Source organism: Dermacentor silvarum, chromosome 1 (genome assembly GCF_013339745.2).
Source record: "Dermacentor silvarum isolate Dsil-2018 chromosome 1, BIME_Dsil_1.4, whole genome shotgun sequence".
Classification (NCBI taxonomy): domain Eukaryota; kingdom Metazoa; phylum Arthropoda; class Arachnida; order Ixodida; family Ixodidae; genus Dermacentor; species Dermacentor silvarum.
Window position 1 is genome coordinate 424,775,744 of NC_051154.1, and position 14,327 is coordinate 424,790,070.

At 42.1% G+C, this 14,327-nt stretch overlaps 1 protein-coding gene across 1 annotated transcript in view; it reads right to left on the reverse strand.

Moving 5' to 3' along the window:
- Positions 1 to 455: 455 nt before the first annotated feature.
- Positions 456 to 14,327, reverse strand: part of LOC119437659 (STING ER exit protein-like) — a 32,693-nt gene continuing 18,821 nt past the window's right edge. The window contains exons 5-7 of the mRNA XM_037704653.2: positions 10,889 to 10,978; positions 3,986 to 4,078; positions 456 to 590 (exon numbers count right to left, since the gene is read on the reverse strand). Of these exons, the coding sequence (XP_037560581.1) occupies positions 528 to 590; positions 3,986 to 4,078; positions 10,889 to 10,978 (246 nt within the window). The 3' untranslated portion in view covers positions 456 to 527. The remainder of the gene's footprint in view (positions 591 to 3,985; positions 4,079 to 10,888; positions 10,979 to 14,327) is intronic.

Below are 14,327 nucleotides of genomic sequence, written 5' to 3' on the forward strand. Positions count from 1 at the left end.
TCGGGGAAACACATTTATGTAGCACGTATTGAGCAACAGAAAGCTGTATCAGGAGTTTTTCATGTTGCTCTAGAATTTTCTCTTTGACACTTTTCATTTAATTATATAATATTTGAGAAGTTGATTAGTTAAGACTTATTAGGCGGAATGCAAAAAATAATCTGAGTACCTCGAAGCGACGGCAAACACCATTACCTTGGTTCTGTCTAGCTACATGGCATTTGCATATTTTTAAAATTTGGTGCAAGTTATGTGGGATACCCTGTATAATAAAGTAAATTCAACATGTTTCTCGTGAGCATGTAAGGAACATATGCTTATCACAAATTTTAGGATACAATGACGGTATCAGATGTGACTTCGTTAAAACAAACTTTGACTGCATTACCTACGTGGTTTCATTGTCTTTCTCCAATTAATACGAAATCTGTTCACACAAATCGCATCGAAACAGGTACACTGCAAAATATTTTATTTACAAGAGATGCGACTGGTGCACACAGAAAGCAGCGCACACTGATCAGTCGTCACTTATCAATAAGAGTACCCCTGACCAATTTTTTTTTGACATCTTGCTCCCCTTGAGAAACCTGAAAAGGAAGGAACACAAAAAACATTAATAGGAGTCAGATGAAGGTGGGAATAGCTTGGCAACACATGACGGCAATGATGATCATTAACTCAAACCACTACGCTTCCCCAAATCTATCCCCTACAAGGATGTTATCAACAAGAAGCAGCCATAAACTGAATATTTCACCATTTCACTAACTTATTCAAGTACAGCCTTTTCCCCCCGAATCACTGAACTATGGAACTCTTTGTCTCGTGAAACACGAAACACGATCGCTTCCTTTACAGGGTTTCCTAAAGTGCATTGAATAATGTTTTTTTTTTTTTTTCCACCTTGTAGTTAGTGTATAAAGTGCATGTGTTTTAGTGGTTACTCCATTTTTGTACCGCCCCGCTCTAGCGATAGCCCTGACGGAATGCCAGTATCTTCAAATAAATAAATATAAATAAATCTACCTTGCCTATCCCTTTGCATTGGCTTTGCTTTGTACTTGCAGTCATTGGGTGCATCAGAAGGCTGCCCTGCCATGGGAGGCAACAGCGCAATCCCCTTTCCCTTCTTTGCCCAACATTCACAGTTAATGAAGAGTGCACTAGGGAGCTGTACATTGCCAGCACTCTTTTCCTTCGATTCTATTCATTTAAGGGGTGCTCCAATAGTGACATCTCTCAATCGAATACGAATATTACCGGAAAAATGAACTTCAAATACCGAATCAAATAATGAATATTTTATCAATAATTTGATATGAACCAAAGCATAAAGTTTACTTGGTAAAAGAATCTTATCTACATCATTTGATGAAAGCATGTAATGCCATTCACCACAGGGCGTCCCGTCAATTGAGGTCGTAAATGAGAAACAAATGCTTTCTGTTAGCGGCTCTCCTGTAGCAGAATTATTTGGATCTCTCTCCCTCGAGACTGCCCAAGTGTTGTTATCTCTCAGAATAGAAACATTATCTCTGACAATTTCGAATAGTGAATTCTCTAATCAAATACAAATTGAAGAGCAAGGACTATTTAATTCGTATTGAAAATTTTGAATGTGCACACCAATAAATACTTTATCACACAGTAGGCCCATAGACTGATGCCAGCTTGGTGGGAGCCAATTATGAAGGGCAAAAAAGAAATAATAGAAAACAAAATGCATTGTTACAGAGTACAGCCATCTATTAAGCATGCAGAACCACAAGCTGGGAAACCAACGTAATTTCTATGGCAGGAGAGTTCAGCGCTAAGTACACATTCGAATAACGCTGATGCTGAGTTTTGACCATCGGTAAATGCCACCAAAAAATGCCTCTCAACACGTCTGCTGTTATAGTTACGTGATATACAAGCGACACCGCACGTGATAAATCAGACATGAGGTAATCTACCTGGAATTTATACATACTGTGTCATCTGTTTTGTATATTAGCTGCAACCACAACTTTTCATCGATGTTACGAACACGGGATCCATATGAACCCCAAAACACCAGAATTGGTAATGTCATTTGGCTCGAATGCCATACTTCACATCAATTATGTTCCTTCCTCACCAAATGGGATTGCTTGAAACACTGGACTATCGATGTAATGAACCCTGATTTAATAAAATTGGCGACCCAAAGAACTTTCTTAATCTTAGTTCCATTAAGAACAAACATTTCTTTTGTCAGCATTCAGCCAACTAATCTTGCTCAGCAGTTTTGATACACATACCTTCGTGACAAGCACAATAGATCACCCAACACATAATTTCTACACGCATTGTTTTGTATGCAAACGCTCCCAGCGAAAGCCGTAATAAAAGGGTTAAATTACAGCTTATGTGAAATCATTACATCGATGTGCGAGCATTGGAAAACAGCCGTTTAGTATTAAGCAACACATGTTGCAGGGTCCAAGCTTTAGATGATTTTGTTCACTTTGAATGCCTGAGCAGGCCCAGTTTATATGATTTTAACAAGTTTGTTACAAAAGTGGAAACATGAGTGCTTCAAAAAACGTCAAATTCTGACACTTTTGACTGCAGGAGAGAAAAAAAAATAATGTAGAGGGAGGAGCCACCAGATTTTCTTAAAGCGCGATGAACTTCACTCAAATCAGCTCAGTCATCACCGACAAAAGCCATTTCACCATTATGAAATTCTCAAACATACTTGGAAAACTACAGGTGTCAAAATGTCAGCTCTTTCATTTTCTAACAGCAACCGGAAAAAATTAGGGGTGTGTATAGTATTTAAAAATTTTGAATATGAATCAAGTACTTAAGTTCAAAAATCAAACAGAATACTGATATGCAGATGCAGTTATTAGCAAGTTTGATTACATTAATGAGTTGAAACAGCAGAATTATGTTGTTAACAACAACAAATGGACTAGTAAGCCATTAAAAAAACTTATTTGTTAATCTTAATTTGGATCATATCAATTCAGAATAATGAGTAATTCACACTATTAGTCTGGTCTTGCAAACCAAACCTGTGCATTATTATAAAGCATAAAATATCCATCAATTGCGAGGCATTTGGCCCTGCGTGAGTTGTTGTGAAACAATAAACTGAGGAGCACAGGCAACATAAGTAATGACAAATAAGCAAGAAATGTGTCTACTTCCACAAGGCCAGCAATATATTTGTATCCAACCGAACATTCGAAATATTTGGAACAGACAGTTTTCGAATCAAGAATAATAAAAATATAATATTCGATGGTATTACAAACTTTTTGAACATTTGCACACCCCTAGTAGAAATTCCTCACCACGGACCGGAGCTCTTGTTACTGGGCTTTTTATTACATTGTGCTGTGGTTACTAAAGGTCAGGCGAGCCAATGCGCTATCCCGAGACCAGGACGGCCCCTTACACAACAGTGGCAACAGTTCCTGGGCAGCTTGAGATGTGTGATTTGTAAACATTTCATTGTGTAGTCCTACTACACTCCAATCTCAGGAAAAAGAAAAGCAAATTAAATTAAATTCTGAAGTTTTATGTGCCAACACCACTATCTGATTATGAGGTAGTGGGGGGGGGGGGGACTCCGGATTAATTTCGACCTCCTAGGGTTCTTTAAGGTGCACCCAATGCATGGTACATGGGCGTTTTTGCATTTCGCCCCCATTGAAGTGCGGATTTGATCCCGCACCCTCGGGCTTACCAGTACAACGCCAAAGCCGCTAAACTGCCACGGTGGATAATCTGAGAAAACCCAGCCACATTGCAAAGACAGTACCATTATGAAATGAATCCTCACATACTCTAGATTACGCACTGCGATTCACAGTCGGTGATTGCATATGCAGATGTATTTCACAAGCTTTTCATGCTTGGGGCTGCTTCGTCAAGTGAAATCGGTCGAAGCAAACTGATGTCCTCAACATGCTACTCAGTTTGCGCAATAACGTAATAAATAATTCACCTGTTCAATCAACTTGCGCTTATTCATGCCTTTGCGTTCAAGTTGCTTCTCGATGATGCGGGCATTGTTGGCATAGGAGTCGGCCACTTCTCTCTGCACCAGAAGAATGAAAAGAAATGATGAGTCATCAAAATTCTCAATAACCTCTTGCAAGTTACAATCTAAAGGTATTTGTGGCTTACAACCTCAAACTTACCCAACAATGGGCTATAAATAACGTTTCTTACTAGAAACACATCCCAGCAGGACAATTTACAAAACACTCCAAGTCATTACTTAACGGTTCCGTTACCGCTAGAAATTTGTTAATTTTTGGAGATTTAATGTTTTAACATTTGATTTCAAGACCTAGTAGTTGCAACATACTATACTGCAATACATAAAATTATAGCCTGATCACTGGTGTTTTGAATGGATATATAGCAGTAATAATTGCTCATACAATTTTTTTTAGATTTCTTATGTGAAACTTCAAAGAAGCACCTCAAGGAACACAAATGAAATTAATAACTTCCTATTTTTAGTATAAGTACTGAGAGTAAAAAAAAATACGAAATTCACAAAATATGCAAATGGTTTCTAGTTCTCAAATTTTGTAAGTCAGAGCCCGCAAAAAATAGGTAGGTTTGTGGGCATCATTACTAGCCATAGTGATGCCCATGCTATGGAGAAAAGAACTAGTAGCTTTGCTAATGTGAAAACGGGTAAGTTCCTATTGTACAAAGAGCATTTGGTTTTAATCATTGCAGCAGGCACCTGGATTGTTTTCTACGGCATTCTTTAGGCTTGCGAACCAAAGGTTGTCAGGTCAGGGAGCATGCAGAAGTCTCCTGATACTTGATTATTGTGTTCGATCAGCCTGTCTGTGCAAGCAAAGTGGTCCAGCGTGCGTTCAACTGGTGCTGGAGCCACCACATGCTTTGTTCAGGACCTGTACAGTGCTGTACAGTAACATGGAGTGTTGCACAATATTGTACGGTAATGAATAAGGGCACTTACACAGGCGCTGTTCAAAATGACAGCTAGTCAAGCTTCGGTCAAAGATCTGTCTGAAATCAACTGCATGCTTTTGTGTGAGTGAAAATTCCACACGATGGGAAGGATTGCTTATAATTTGTACATATGCTGTCAAAACGCTGATGGGTAAAAGCAATCCACAGTTAAAAAACAAAGTTCCATTTGATATTAGACGAACACATTTATCGAAATGACACGCACTCATGAGCATCTACTGTTGTTTGAGGCATCGTCAAAACTGTCTAAATGTCGGATTGGAAAATTAGACAACCCGAGAGAAGCTCCTGTGTCTTCACTGCTGCTGTCATTAAAACTTTATGCTGCCGAGTCGATCAAAGCGGAAATTTTGCATTGTTTTATTGAGGAAGTGTTTGGAGCACTGGAGGCTGGCTTTGACGATATCTCCAGTCAAAGCTTTATTTTTACAGACTCTCCAATCTGCCAAAGTGCTCAAACCTGACAAATAGCTAAAGTTCAGTCATCATTTCAGATGGTGCATGACGTTGCTAGTAGAGAAATTTCAAAAGAAATGTTTAACAGTGCGTAGAAAAAACTTCTAACCAAATTGATTGATTTCTATAGGCGTAGTAACGAAAGAGTTAAGCTACAACAACCACTTGTAAATATTCATTTCTTTCCGGGCACAATAACCGAGTGGAATACGTTACATTCCTCATTAGCACTGAAAGTATTAAACGAATTGAGTCCTGAACATGCTATATTTTAAAACTATCCTTTGTTTGGCTTTTCACCTTCTTGCTTTGGTGTTATGTCTCTTTGGTTACTTTTTGACGTCACTGTAACAGTTTTTGTTGTTGCATTAGCGATATGCATCTTCGGCATATTTAGTGTTTCTTCTTTGCTAAGTACCTGTGCCATTTTTCCTTTTGTACTTTTCTGCACATCCTTGTTGACCTTTGTTTTTGTACCTGTGCCTTTCCTGCATGGGCCCCTATATGGTCTCATAATAGACATGGAGCAGCGCAACACGACAGGGACCAAGAATAAGACGACACATACACAGCGCTAACTTTCAACTAAAAGTTTTACTTGATCGCATGTGTTATTTATATTTTAGTTGAAGTTTAGCGCTGTGTATGTGTCTTCGCATTCTTGGTCCCTGTCGTGTTGCGCTGCTTCATGTCTATTATGAATCCAAACCAACTAACTAGGCAACGTGCCCCTATATGGCCTGCAGTATTTTTAAAATAAATCAGTCGTCGACAGATTTTTTGGACCTCGTGGGGACCGAAAAATAGTCCGAAAAATAGAACAATCCAAAAAATCCGTTCACCCCCCAAAATAAAATTTACTAGGCTTAGAGTGGCATAAAAAAATCTCTAATAATGCTCTGCCTCATACTACGCTTCGAGGCGATCAGATTTGCTTGGATTTGTGCACGACTGATGTCGTCTCCGTATACAGCCGACAAGAGCGTTACCGCGTTGGCGATTTCTGTTGGCAGAGATCGCCACGGAGGTCGAAAAAATGAGCCCCATTACTTCGCACACATCTGCTCTGTGGACACACCACGCATTAAACAGCAACCGAAACATTAAAAAAAAAAACCACTGATCTCACATTAAGTGATGATGACAACAGTGCTGACCGAAAAAAGAAAGAAGAAAAAGTGCAGTCCCCTGGAGCGTTTTGTCGGCTAAGGAGGAGCGGGCATGGCCTCCGAGACGGGAGGACGGCGCGCTCTCTCTATCGATAGCGTGCACCTCCCAATTTTGTAGGCTATAGAGCGGGCCATTGGAAGCCAAGCAAGCAGAAAATCCAACATGGCAGCCTTCAAGATTGAGTAGCGTTGCTTGGAACGAGCGATTTAGTCTGGAAAACCGGACGTTGGGGCCTAAATTTGTCCGAAAAAGCGGTCGCAAAAATGCATTAGCTCTATGGAGGACCCTGACGGTGCATCTATGAAGTCCGGAATATCCAACAAGTCCGAATTTTCCGAAAAATCAATCGGTGACTGTAAATAAATAAATAAATAAAAAGAATACCACAGTGAAATCTGGTGCTAGCATCTGCGTGCACTGCCAGTGCAGCTGCTCAACCAGCATGAAAATTATGGGGGTACACATGCCGCCTCATTTGCCTAAACTCTCGTGGCTGTCAAAGTGCCCTCATGGATTCTTACATTATTAAGCCTCTTATTTTTCATCCCAGATTGGTCGCACAGCAACAATTATTCGCATTATGCCATTAATTTCCACCATTCGCCAGTTTTCAGAATATCACAAATATAGTTGTTTGTAATGCAAAGATAATTAATTATGTGTGGTGAGTGCTAGCATTTTCACATGACAAGGGCGGGCGAGTATTGCGGGGAAGCTGCCATGGCAGGTGCCTACTGCTCTTGATAGCGTGTGCATTTTCTTCTTCACATGGGACCTAGCGGCCGGAAAGATTTATCTTACAATCGATCCAAGTTTGGCAATGCACTGAATGTTTGTGCCGAACGATCCTGTTTTCCGGAACCATATTAACCAGTAAATAATAAAGCATAACTGCATTGGGTGATTTCTTGTGTCGGCAATCGCAAACGTTGGTGCCGGGAAATCATACGAAATGGGATCATACCAACGAGGTTCTATTGTATAAGCTGCAATGTGCTTTCAATGAATCCACGCTCAATCACAGAAAAAATATAGGTGCTACCCACAATTTGCAAGGTCAGTGATTGACTGCAGTACTACATTAACTTCTAGCAATCTCAGCCCGCAGTATATTTTTTGTGAAAAGGAGTAAAACACACCACATTTGCTTGCCTTTTTCACCCTTCTAACACTGTACTGTCCGTTTCACAGCAAGTAAAGACATTTTCACACCACAATAGACGTAATAGGCTCAATTGGTATGAATAGTTTCCTCGCACTCCTCCAGACTGTTTATGAGTTGTACAAAAGAAAGGAGAACATGAAGCAAGACCACAGAGAAAAGTTTAAAGCACAAACCTTTCCATCGTTTAAAGTTACATTAAACTGTATCATTCAGAAGTCAAAAGGTGCAAAGCCACAAGCAGCCCAAACATGCATTAAACAGCTTGACCTTCCTACATTTCATACGGTGTGTACTGGTCTTGTGAAGACGTTGCATAACGTGCCAATACTCCATAAATGATAAAACTAATGGCATACGTTCTCCTGCATTTCACATCAGTCTCGTGATGGAAACAAGCAGCAAAGGATCATATCCGTCTAATCCAGCAAGTAGGTCTCTTATATATAGCAGGCACGCATTAAGGGACAGACCAGCTTGTCACACCAAGAGGGCTGAATTTTCATAAACTATTAAAGAGTACCACTGCTTGACTGGACGTTCAAGGCAGTGTACTAAACGGTGAACACACTGCTATCCTAACTGGAATAGGTGATGTCCAAAACATGGCGCCTATGTCACGTTTCCAGCTTCGGAAATCACTTCCAGAGCCTGCAGCCTGCAAAAGCATAGCCTTTGAGATCTGTTTCTGTTCCTACGAGGAAACGGACACAGGGGGCTGGATTTGGACACCATTTATAGGTCACCTTGTTTTGAGACCACCAAACAGTGAAAGAATTCTATTCTCTGCATTCCATTATGGCTTCGAAACCACAATAAGCATAAGCCAATGGCTCAACAATGTGTTTCATTGCCACTTTCCCTTTCTGGAAACTGCCATTCGTAACACCTACACCCTCAATACTCAGGAATGCCAATCAACTGCTAACTCCCAGCACACCAGGTTGCCCCTTGAAGGACGACAGCAGCCAGAGAGCCAAGACACCTCGAACGAACGAACGAACAAACAAACAAATAAATAAATAAATAAATAAATAAATAAATAAATAAATAAATAAATAAATAAATAAATACCGTATTTATTCGAATCTAGGCCAATAGTTGTTTTTCAAATAATCATATAAGAAACTCTAGGGTCGGCTTAGATTCGAGGATATTGAAAAACACGCAAGTTTTTAACTGAAACTGATAAATATGGTGCATAGTTAGCACCATCTAGAAAAGTCAGTATCGCAGCCGCTACTAGCCGCACCAGTAGTCAACGTCGCCATTTTGACCTGCAGTCGTATCGGTAGTATCGGTATGGTGTAGCATCGGCGCGCGGCGTGGCATTATTGTAATGGCACCAAACAGGCGATGCCACTATAGTACCGCTTTCTAACAAACAGTTCTGCTAGCCACAGAGGCATCGCCAAACGTTAAAGCCGGACGGGACTTCGGCATCGATGAGAAAAACGTCCGTCGTTGGAGGGGGCAACGGGAGATGCTTTTTGCGTGCGCCGCAAGGAGGATGAAATTTACCCAGGAACTTTGATTGTGAGCTCCTTTAAAAAGTGCAGCATCTCTAATGCGCTTGATGGTATTGAATATAGTGCACTGTTTGAAAATGGCAGCGATAAGGAAGATAGTGACAAGGCTAGCAGCGATATAAGGTAGAATGAGCTCGGCATGTTCATATTCACTAAATGCTGTTTTCATTTTGTGTTGTGAACCCTGTCCTCACTTTTTTGTTCGGCCTACACTCGAGGTAAGTTTTTTTTTTTTTTTTTTCTGGCTTCGGACTTTGTGGGGTCGGCTTAGAATCGGAGTCTGCCTAGATTCGAGTAAATACGGTAAATAAATAAAAACTCTATTTCATCTCCAAGACAGAAACGGAGAGTTGGGGAAAAGCTGCTTAGAAACAACTTGACGACCCCCGCTCCACTCTAGCAGCAGATAACTCATGTGCAATATCCAATTCCTTGCAATGAATCAATTCTGTGTTACATCGCTCTTTCCTATACCATTGGCTTTTCTTCATTATTTTTTAAAGAATGTTTATCACTATCAGTACTCTTGTTAGGTATGAAAGTCCCCTTACACCATGCCATGGTCTAATGAGGAGCCTGTGAGGTACTCTAACTAAACAAACAGACGAACCCCGGATAATTATGCTGCCAGCACTGTGCAGCAATTCGCAAGTTTTTTATTTCTACTACCTAACAGACATAAACACATGTATTGCCAGAGAAGGCAGAGGCATGACTAAGAATCACATACATATATCCTGCACCTCGTGGTGACATCACAGGCACTAACAGATACCGAGCTTTAAAAAAAAAAGAAAAAAAAAAAAAGATTTTAAAGCTTTCAATGAGGATGAAGACGATTGTATGCATTTGCAATGGTACACTAAACTGAGAGCCTGTACCGCAGTTAATGACAACGTTTAGCTTCCCCCGATTGTTTCTATACCTTCGACAAACTGTCAACACGCCATCAGACTCCAGCTAGACTCGAGGCTCACCACTAGCATCCATTCAGTGTCCATACTTAGATATATGCTCCACGAAATTGATGCAACCCCTGGGTTACACATGGAACATGCTTAGTTTTGTTCACAGATTGTTTGAAAGCAGCACTGCTGTTGCATGCAGGCAGCGACTGAGCAAGCTTTTTTAGTATTTTGCAGGCTTTAATTTAAATATGTAAAACGAAGTTACACAAAGGACAGCATGCCATGAACGGCCAAAACTGCTCTTTTTGAATATGTCCCAAAGACCTCTGCAAATGCAGCCACCTCAAAGTTTAAGAATAAAAAGTTGGTTAATTATGGCGACATCTGGCATGATTGTGTGGAACCAACAGTTGTCAATTAGCGCCTGTCCAGTGTCGTCTACGCCCTATTTCGCAGTAGTGCGCTGCAATCATTCAATCTGGCACAATTCGTAACCTTAGCGATGGGCAGCCACAGGCGTATTTTGTCAGTGTGCTCAACATTTCTGTGGCATGACAATGAGGGCTGAGAGGGTGCATGTCAACCCAAAAGTTCGTTGTGACACGCATCACGGAGTGTGTTTGTAGAGCTGCTACTGTCCTTTTCACATCAACATGTACACTTACCGCTTCAATCTCCTCTTCCTCCTCATCGATGGTCGAGACAGTGACGGAACTGAACTTGCCCATGTTCTTGGTGTGCTTGGTCACCATGATCTGCAAGGAGCCGCACATGGAAATCATGAGTGTCTGCAGCATAAAACATGCTAGCTGCTCACTATTCTGATATGCTCACACAATTATAGTGGGGCTGCAAGTCACTAGAGCACAACTTACGCAATACACTGGAACGGGGTGTTACAAAAGAAAAAAAATAAAGAGCAAGGCCAATTCTGTTTACATGACAAACTTTTCAAATCCGAGTTTCATTCCTTTGTGCACCATAAAACTTGCAAACTTGCTCCCCAGTGAAGCCACCTTTGCAGTATTTAACAAGTCAGACAGCAATGGATTATATTAAAGAGTAGTATATGTGTGCTTATCGTCTCAGCAGTTCTGTACGGCACTGTGGAAGCTGCAGGTGCCTCGACCAAACAGAGCCGCTATTTTGGACATTCCGCCATTTTCTTCGAGGTGTGATGTAGGCACGACACTTCCAAAATGGCGCTGATGGCCCCCGGTTTGCATTCGTAATGTGACACAAATTTGACAGTTACGCCTAAGAAACTGTAATGTAGGCATTGAACCTAGCGTTCTTGATAAAGCAAAACAGTTTTCCTTCCCAGTAAAAATAAAGCAGCTAGCTCAAAGCGTACGATTATTCCATCAAAATTGTTTCTCGCTTCCGTCGTCTGCATGCGCACAAGCTGTCGTCTGCTTCATTAGCTAGGATGCGTGTCCTCGGGAAACTGAACAAGTCATCGTTTATTGGCGCCAACGCACTTGCATTCTACTTTGAGACAACATACACGACCTACCAGTGGTGATGATGACACACTCTAGGCCGCGTTGTCGCTATCTCGTGAAACGCAAGTGACTCAGCCTGACTCGTCTGGCTGAAAAGCGACCGAATATCATCGATAGCATTGTGCATGCCACAGGTATCCGCTTGCCATCTCTTGTTCACTTCGGTGCTTACTCGCACCGTGAGAGGAAACTTCAAGGCGCCACCTTACATAAATTTCTTTTTATAAATTAAAAAGCTGCCGTTGTCATAGCCTCTGATGATGCGAAAAGTCATTAATCTTGATTATGATACAAATGCAGCACAGAAAAGTGCAAGAAGTTGCAAAAAGTTTGCTATGTTCAACCAATATTATTTCAGATAAACATCTTTAATAAAAATGATGGTCCAAAACACAAATGCCAACACCTCCTGAGAGCGACGCAAAAGCTATGAGCACGCGTTATGAAAAACTGATTTTCATGTCCACAAACGACGGGGAAAATGCGGCGATACGCATGCCTCTCTGCCGCTATTGCATATGGCCGCTCATTACCATAATTCACGCGACTCGTCACACCACAAATTATGGCAGAAAATTTCTGCAATGGCAACCCAGTGCAACGTCAAATTGACGTTTACGAAACGGCCCTTCCTGTGACATTTCTTCAGCCAATCAACAAGCTGACATGCCGGCTATCTTGTAACGCCACCACATATTTGCGAAATTGCAGATGCATTGCACGGGCTTCTGCACGCTACCGTCCACTTTCTTTTTAAAGCGCTAAAGTCGCAACATAGGTGCCAAGGACCACAAAAAAGTATTAGTCGATAAAATTTGCAGCTCCACGTCATGTTTCGTCATACTGATGAAACCGCAAAATTGCATTTTGCAAAACTTCAGTTTCCCGGCACAAATTTCAAAACACGTGACCTCTGGACAGCCAATGAGACAGCCAAGATGGCGGATAATGGCGGCCGTGCAGCTGCCGTGCATATCGACAATAGAGCCTCAGGAGGGCAAACACATCTAAAGTAATCTATTCACACTTTGTTGCCCGCGCAAGCATCTGTGTTTGCAGGCATCGTAGCCTTGGCCCTGCTGCACAGAACTACCGAGACATCATATAGAGAGATACTTGCAATGAGAGGTGGCGATGACTTAAGAGAACCAGGGAATAAAATGTGCAAAGAGAACTTGTCTGCAACACAACGGCTGACTGAAGGAGGTTAAAGTCAAAAAGCAACAATGGGATTACAAGAGACTGCACAGTCGAATTAGCAGGGAGGAGACGAAAACAAGTCATGCATGACAGACGGTCAAGAATCCGTACTGCCTTCCCGTTACTCGTATGACAAGAGTAGAGCCACTCTGTTGTTGCAATGAGCTAACACCAATCTCTGAAGACCATAAACATTCAAAAGTTACAATTGGGTAAAATGAAGTGGATCTGAGAGCAGGGTTCGTACACAATATTTGGCTGGAAATTCAAGGACATTTCAAGGATTTCAAGGATGCAAAAAGGCAGAATTCAAGGAGTGTTAGCGTAATTTTATTTCCTCACATGACTTAGGAAAGGAGCCCTATTTTCGCATTAATTTCTCTTTCAAGAGCTGTTATCTCCGCTTCTTTTTCTTTGGCTGTTCGACGGAAACTTCGTCGCCTTTCGCCTTTCTGGTGGGTCTTCAAGGCAGATTCCCCCATCGTTGCAATGTCGACCGTCTTCTGACATAATGCGCACATTGCTCGATAAGGATCGCTTGGTTCCGGTCTCACCCAGTGACGATAGTCCGTATGTTGCAGCCACGCAGGCTGAAACTTGCACTTCCCGCCTGGCATCTTGTCAAAGTAAACACACAACGCAAACGCAAACTTCACTGAAATGGCGCGCACGAGGCCGACAAACGGCCCGACTATAGTAGCTAAAAGACACATACTAGTGTGCCGAGAGCGGGTGTCGCGGTAGCACCGAGTGTGATGCCTGCCGCCGCCGGCTGCTTGGTGCGCTGCACTTCGAGACTGTGCCGGACCATGCTGAGACATGGGCGGACTTCAGGCAAGACACGACGCGAGTCTCCCCATTTGCCCGGCGATCTGCCTCTTATGTTCTTGTCCCAATCCGCAATACGTTCGGGGTCTGCGGACGCGCTGGGTAATGAGATGAGCCGTTTCTTTCCGCGTCTCTGGAAAAATCGCGATTTCGCGACCTGTTCAAAGTTTCTCTAGACAGACGAGCGCACACATAGATGCAAAAAACCCACTCACAATAAGAAAAGACTGCAACGAAAGCGGCAGCAAGGCGAGAAATGAACTAAGCATTGCAATCGACGCGTAGCAATCAACGCATCGCAAACAAACGCGAGTCGAACACCGCAGGATTTAGCATGGTGCCGACAGGCATCACAGCCCGCGCCACCGTCCCGCGTTGGAGACTCTCGGTGGACGGCACACTAGAGTATATTCTAGGCACTATACGCAAGCCGAGCGAGCGATATGTCTCGCATTGGATTGGATTTCCAATGCATATTAGTTGCCAGACGACGTAGGGGCTGCGAGATTTAAAACCGAAACTTCCTGATGTTGCCCTTTAGTCAACACAGCTTGTTTTCATGGGCATTCGT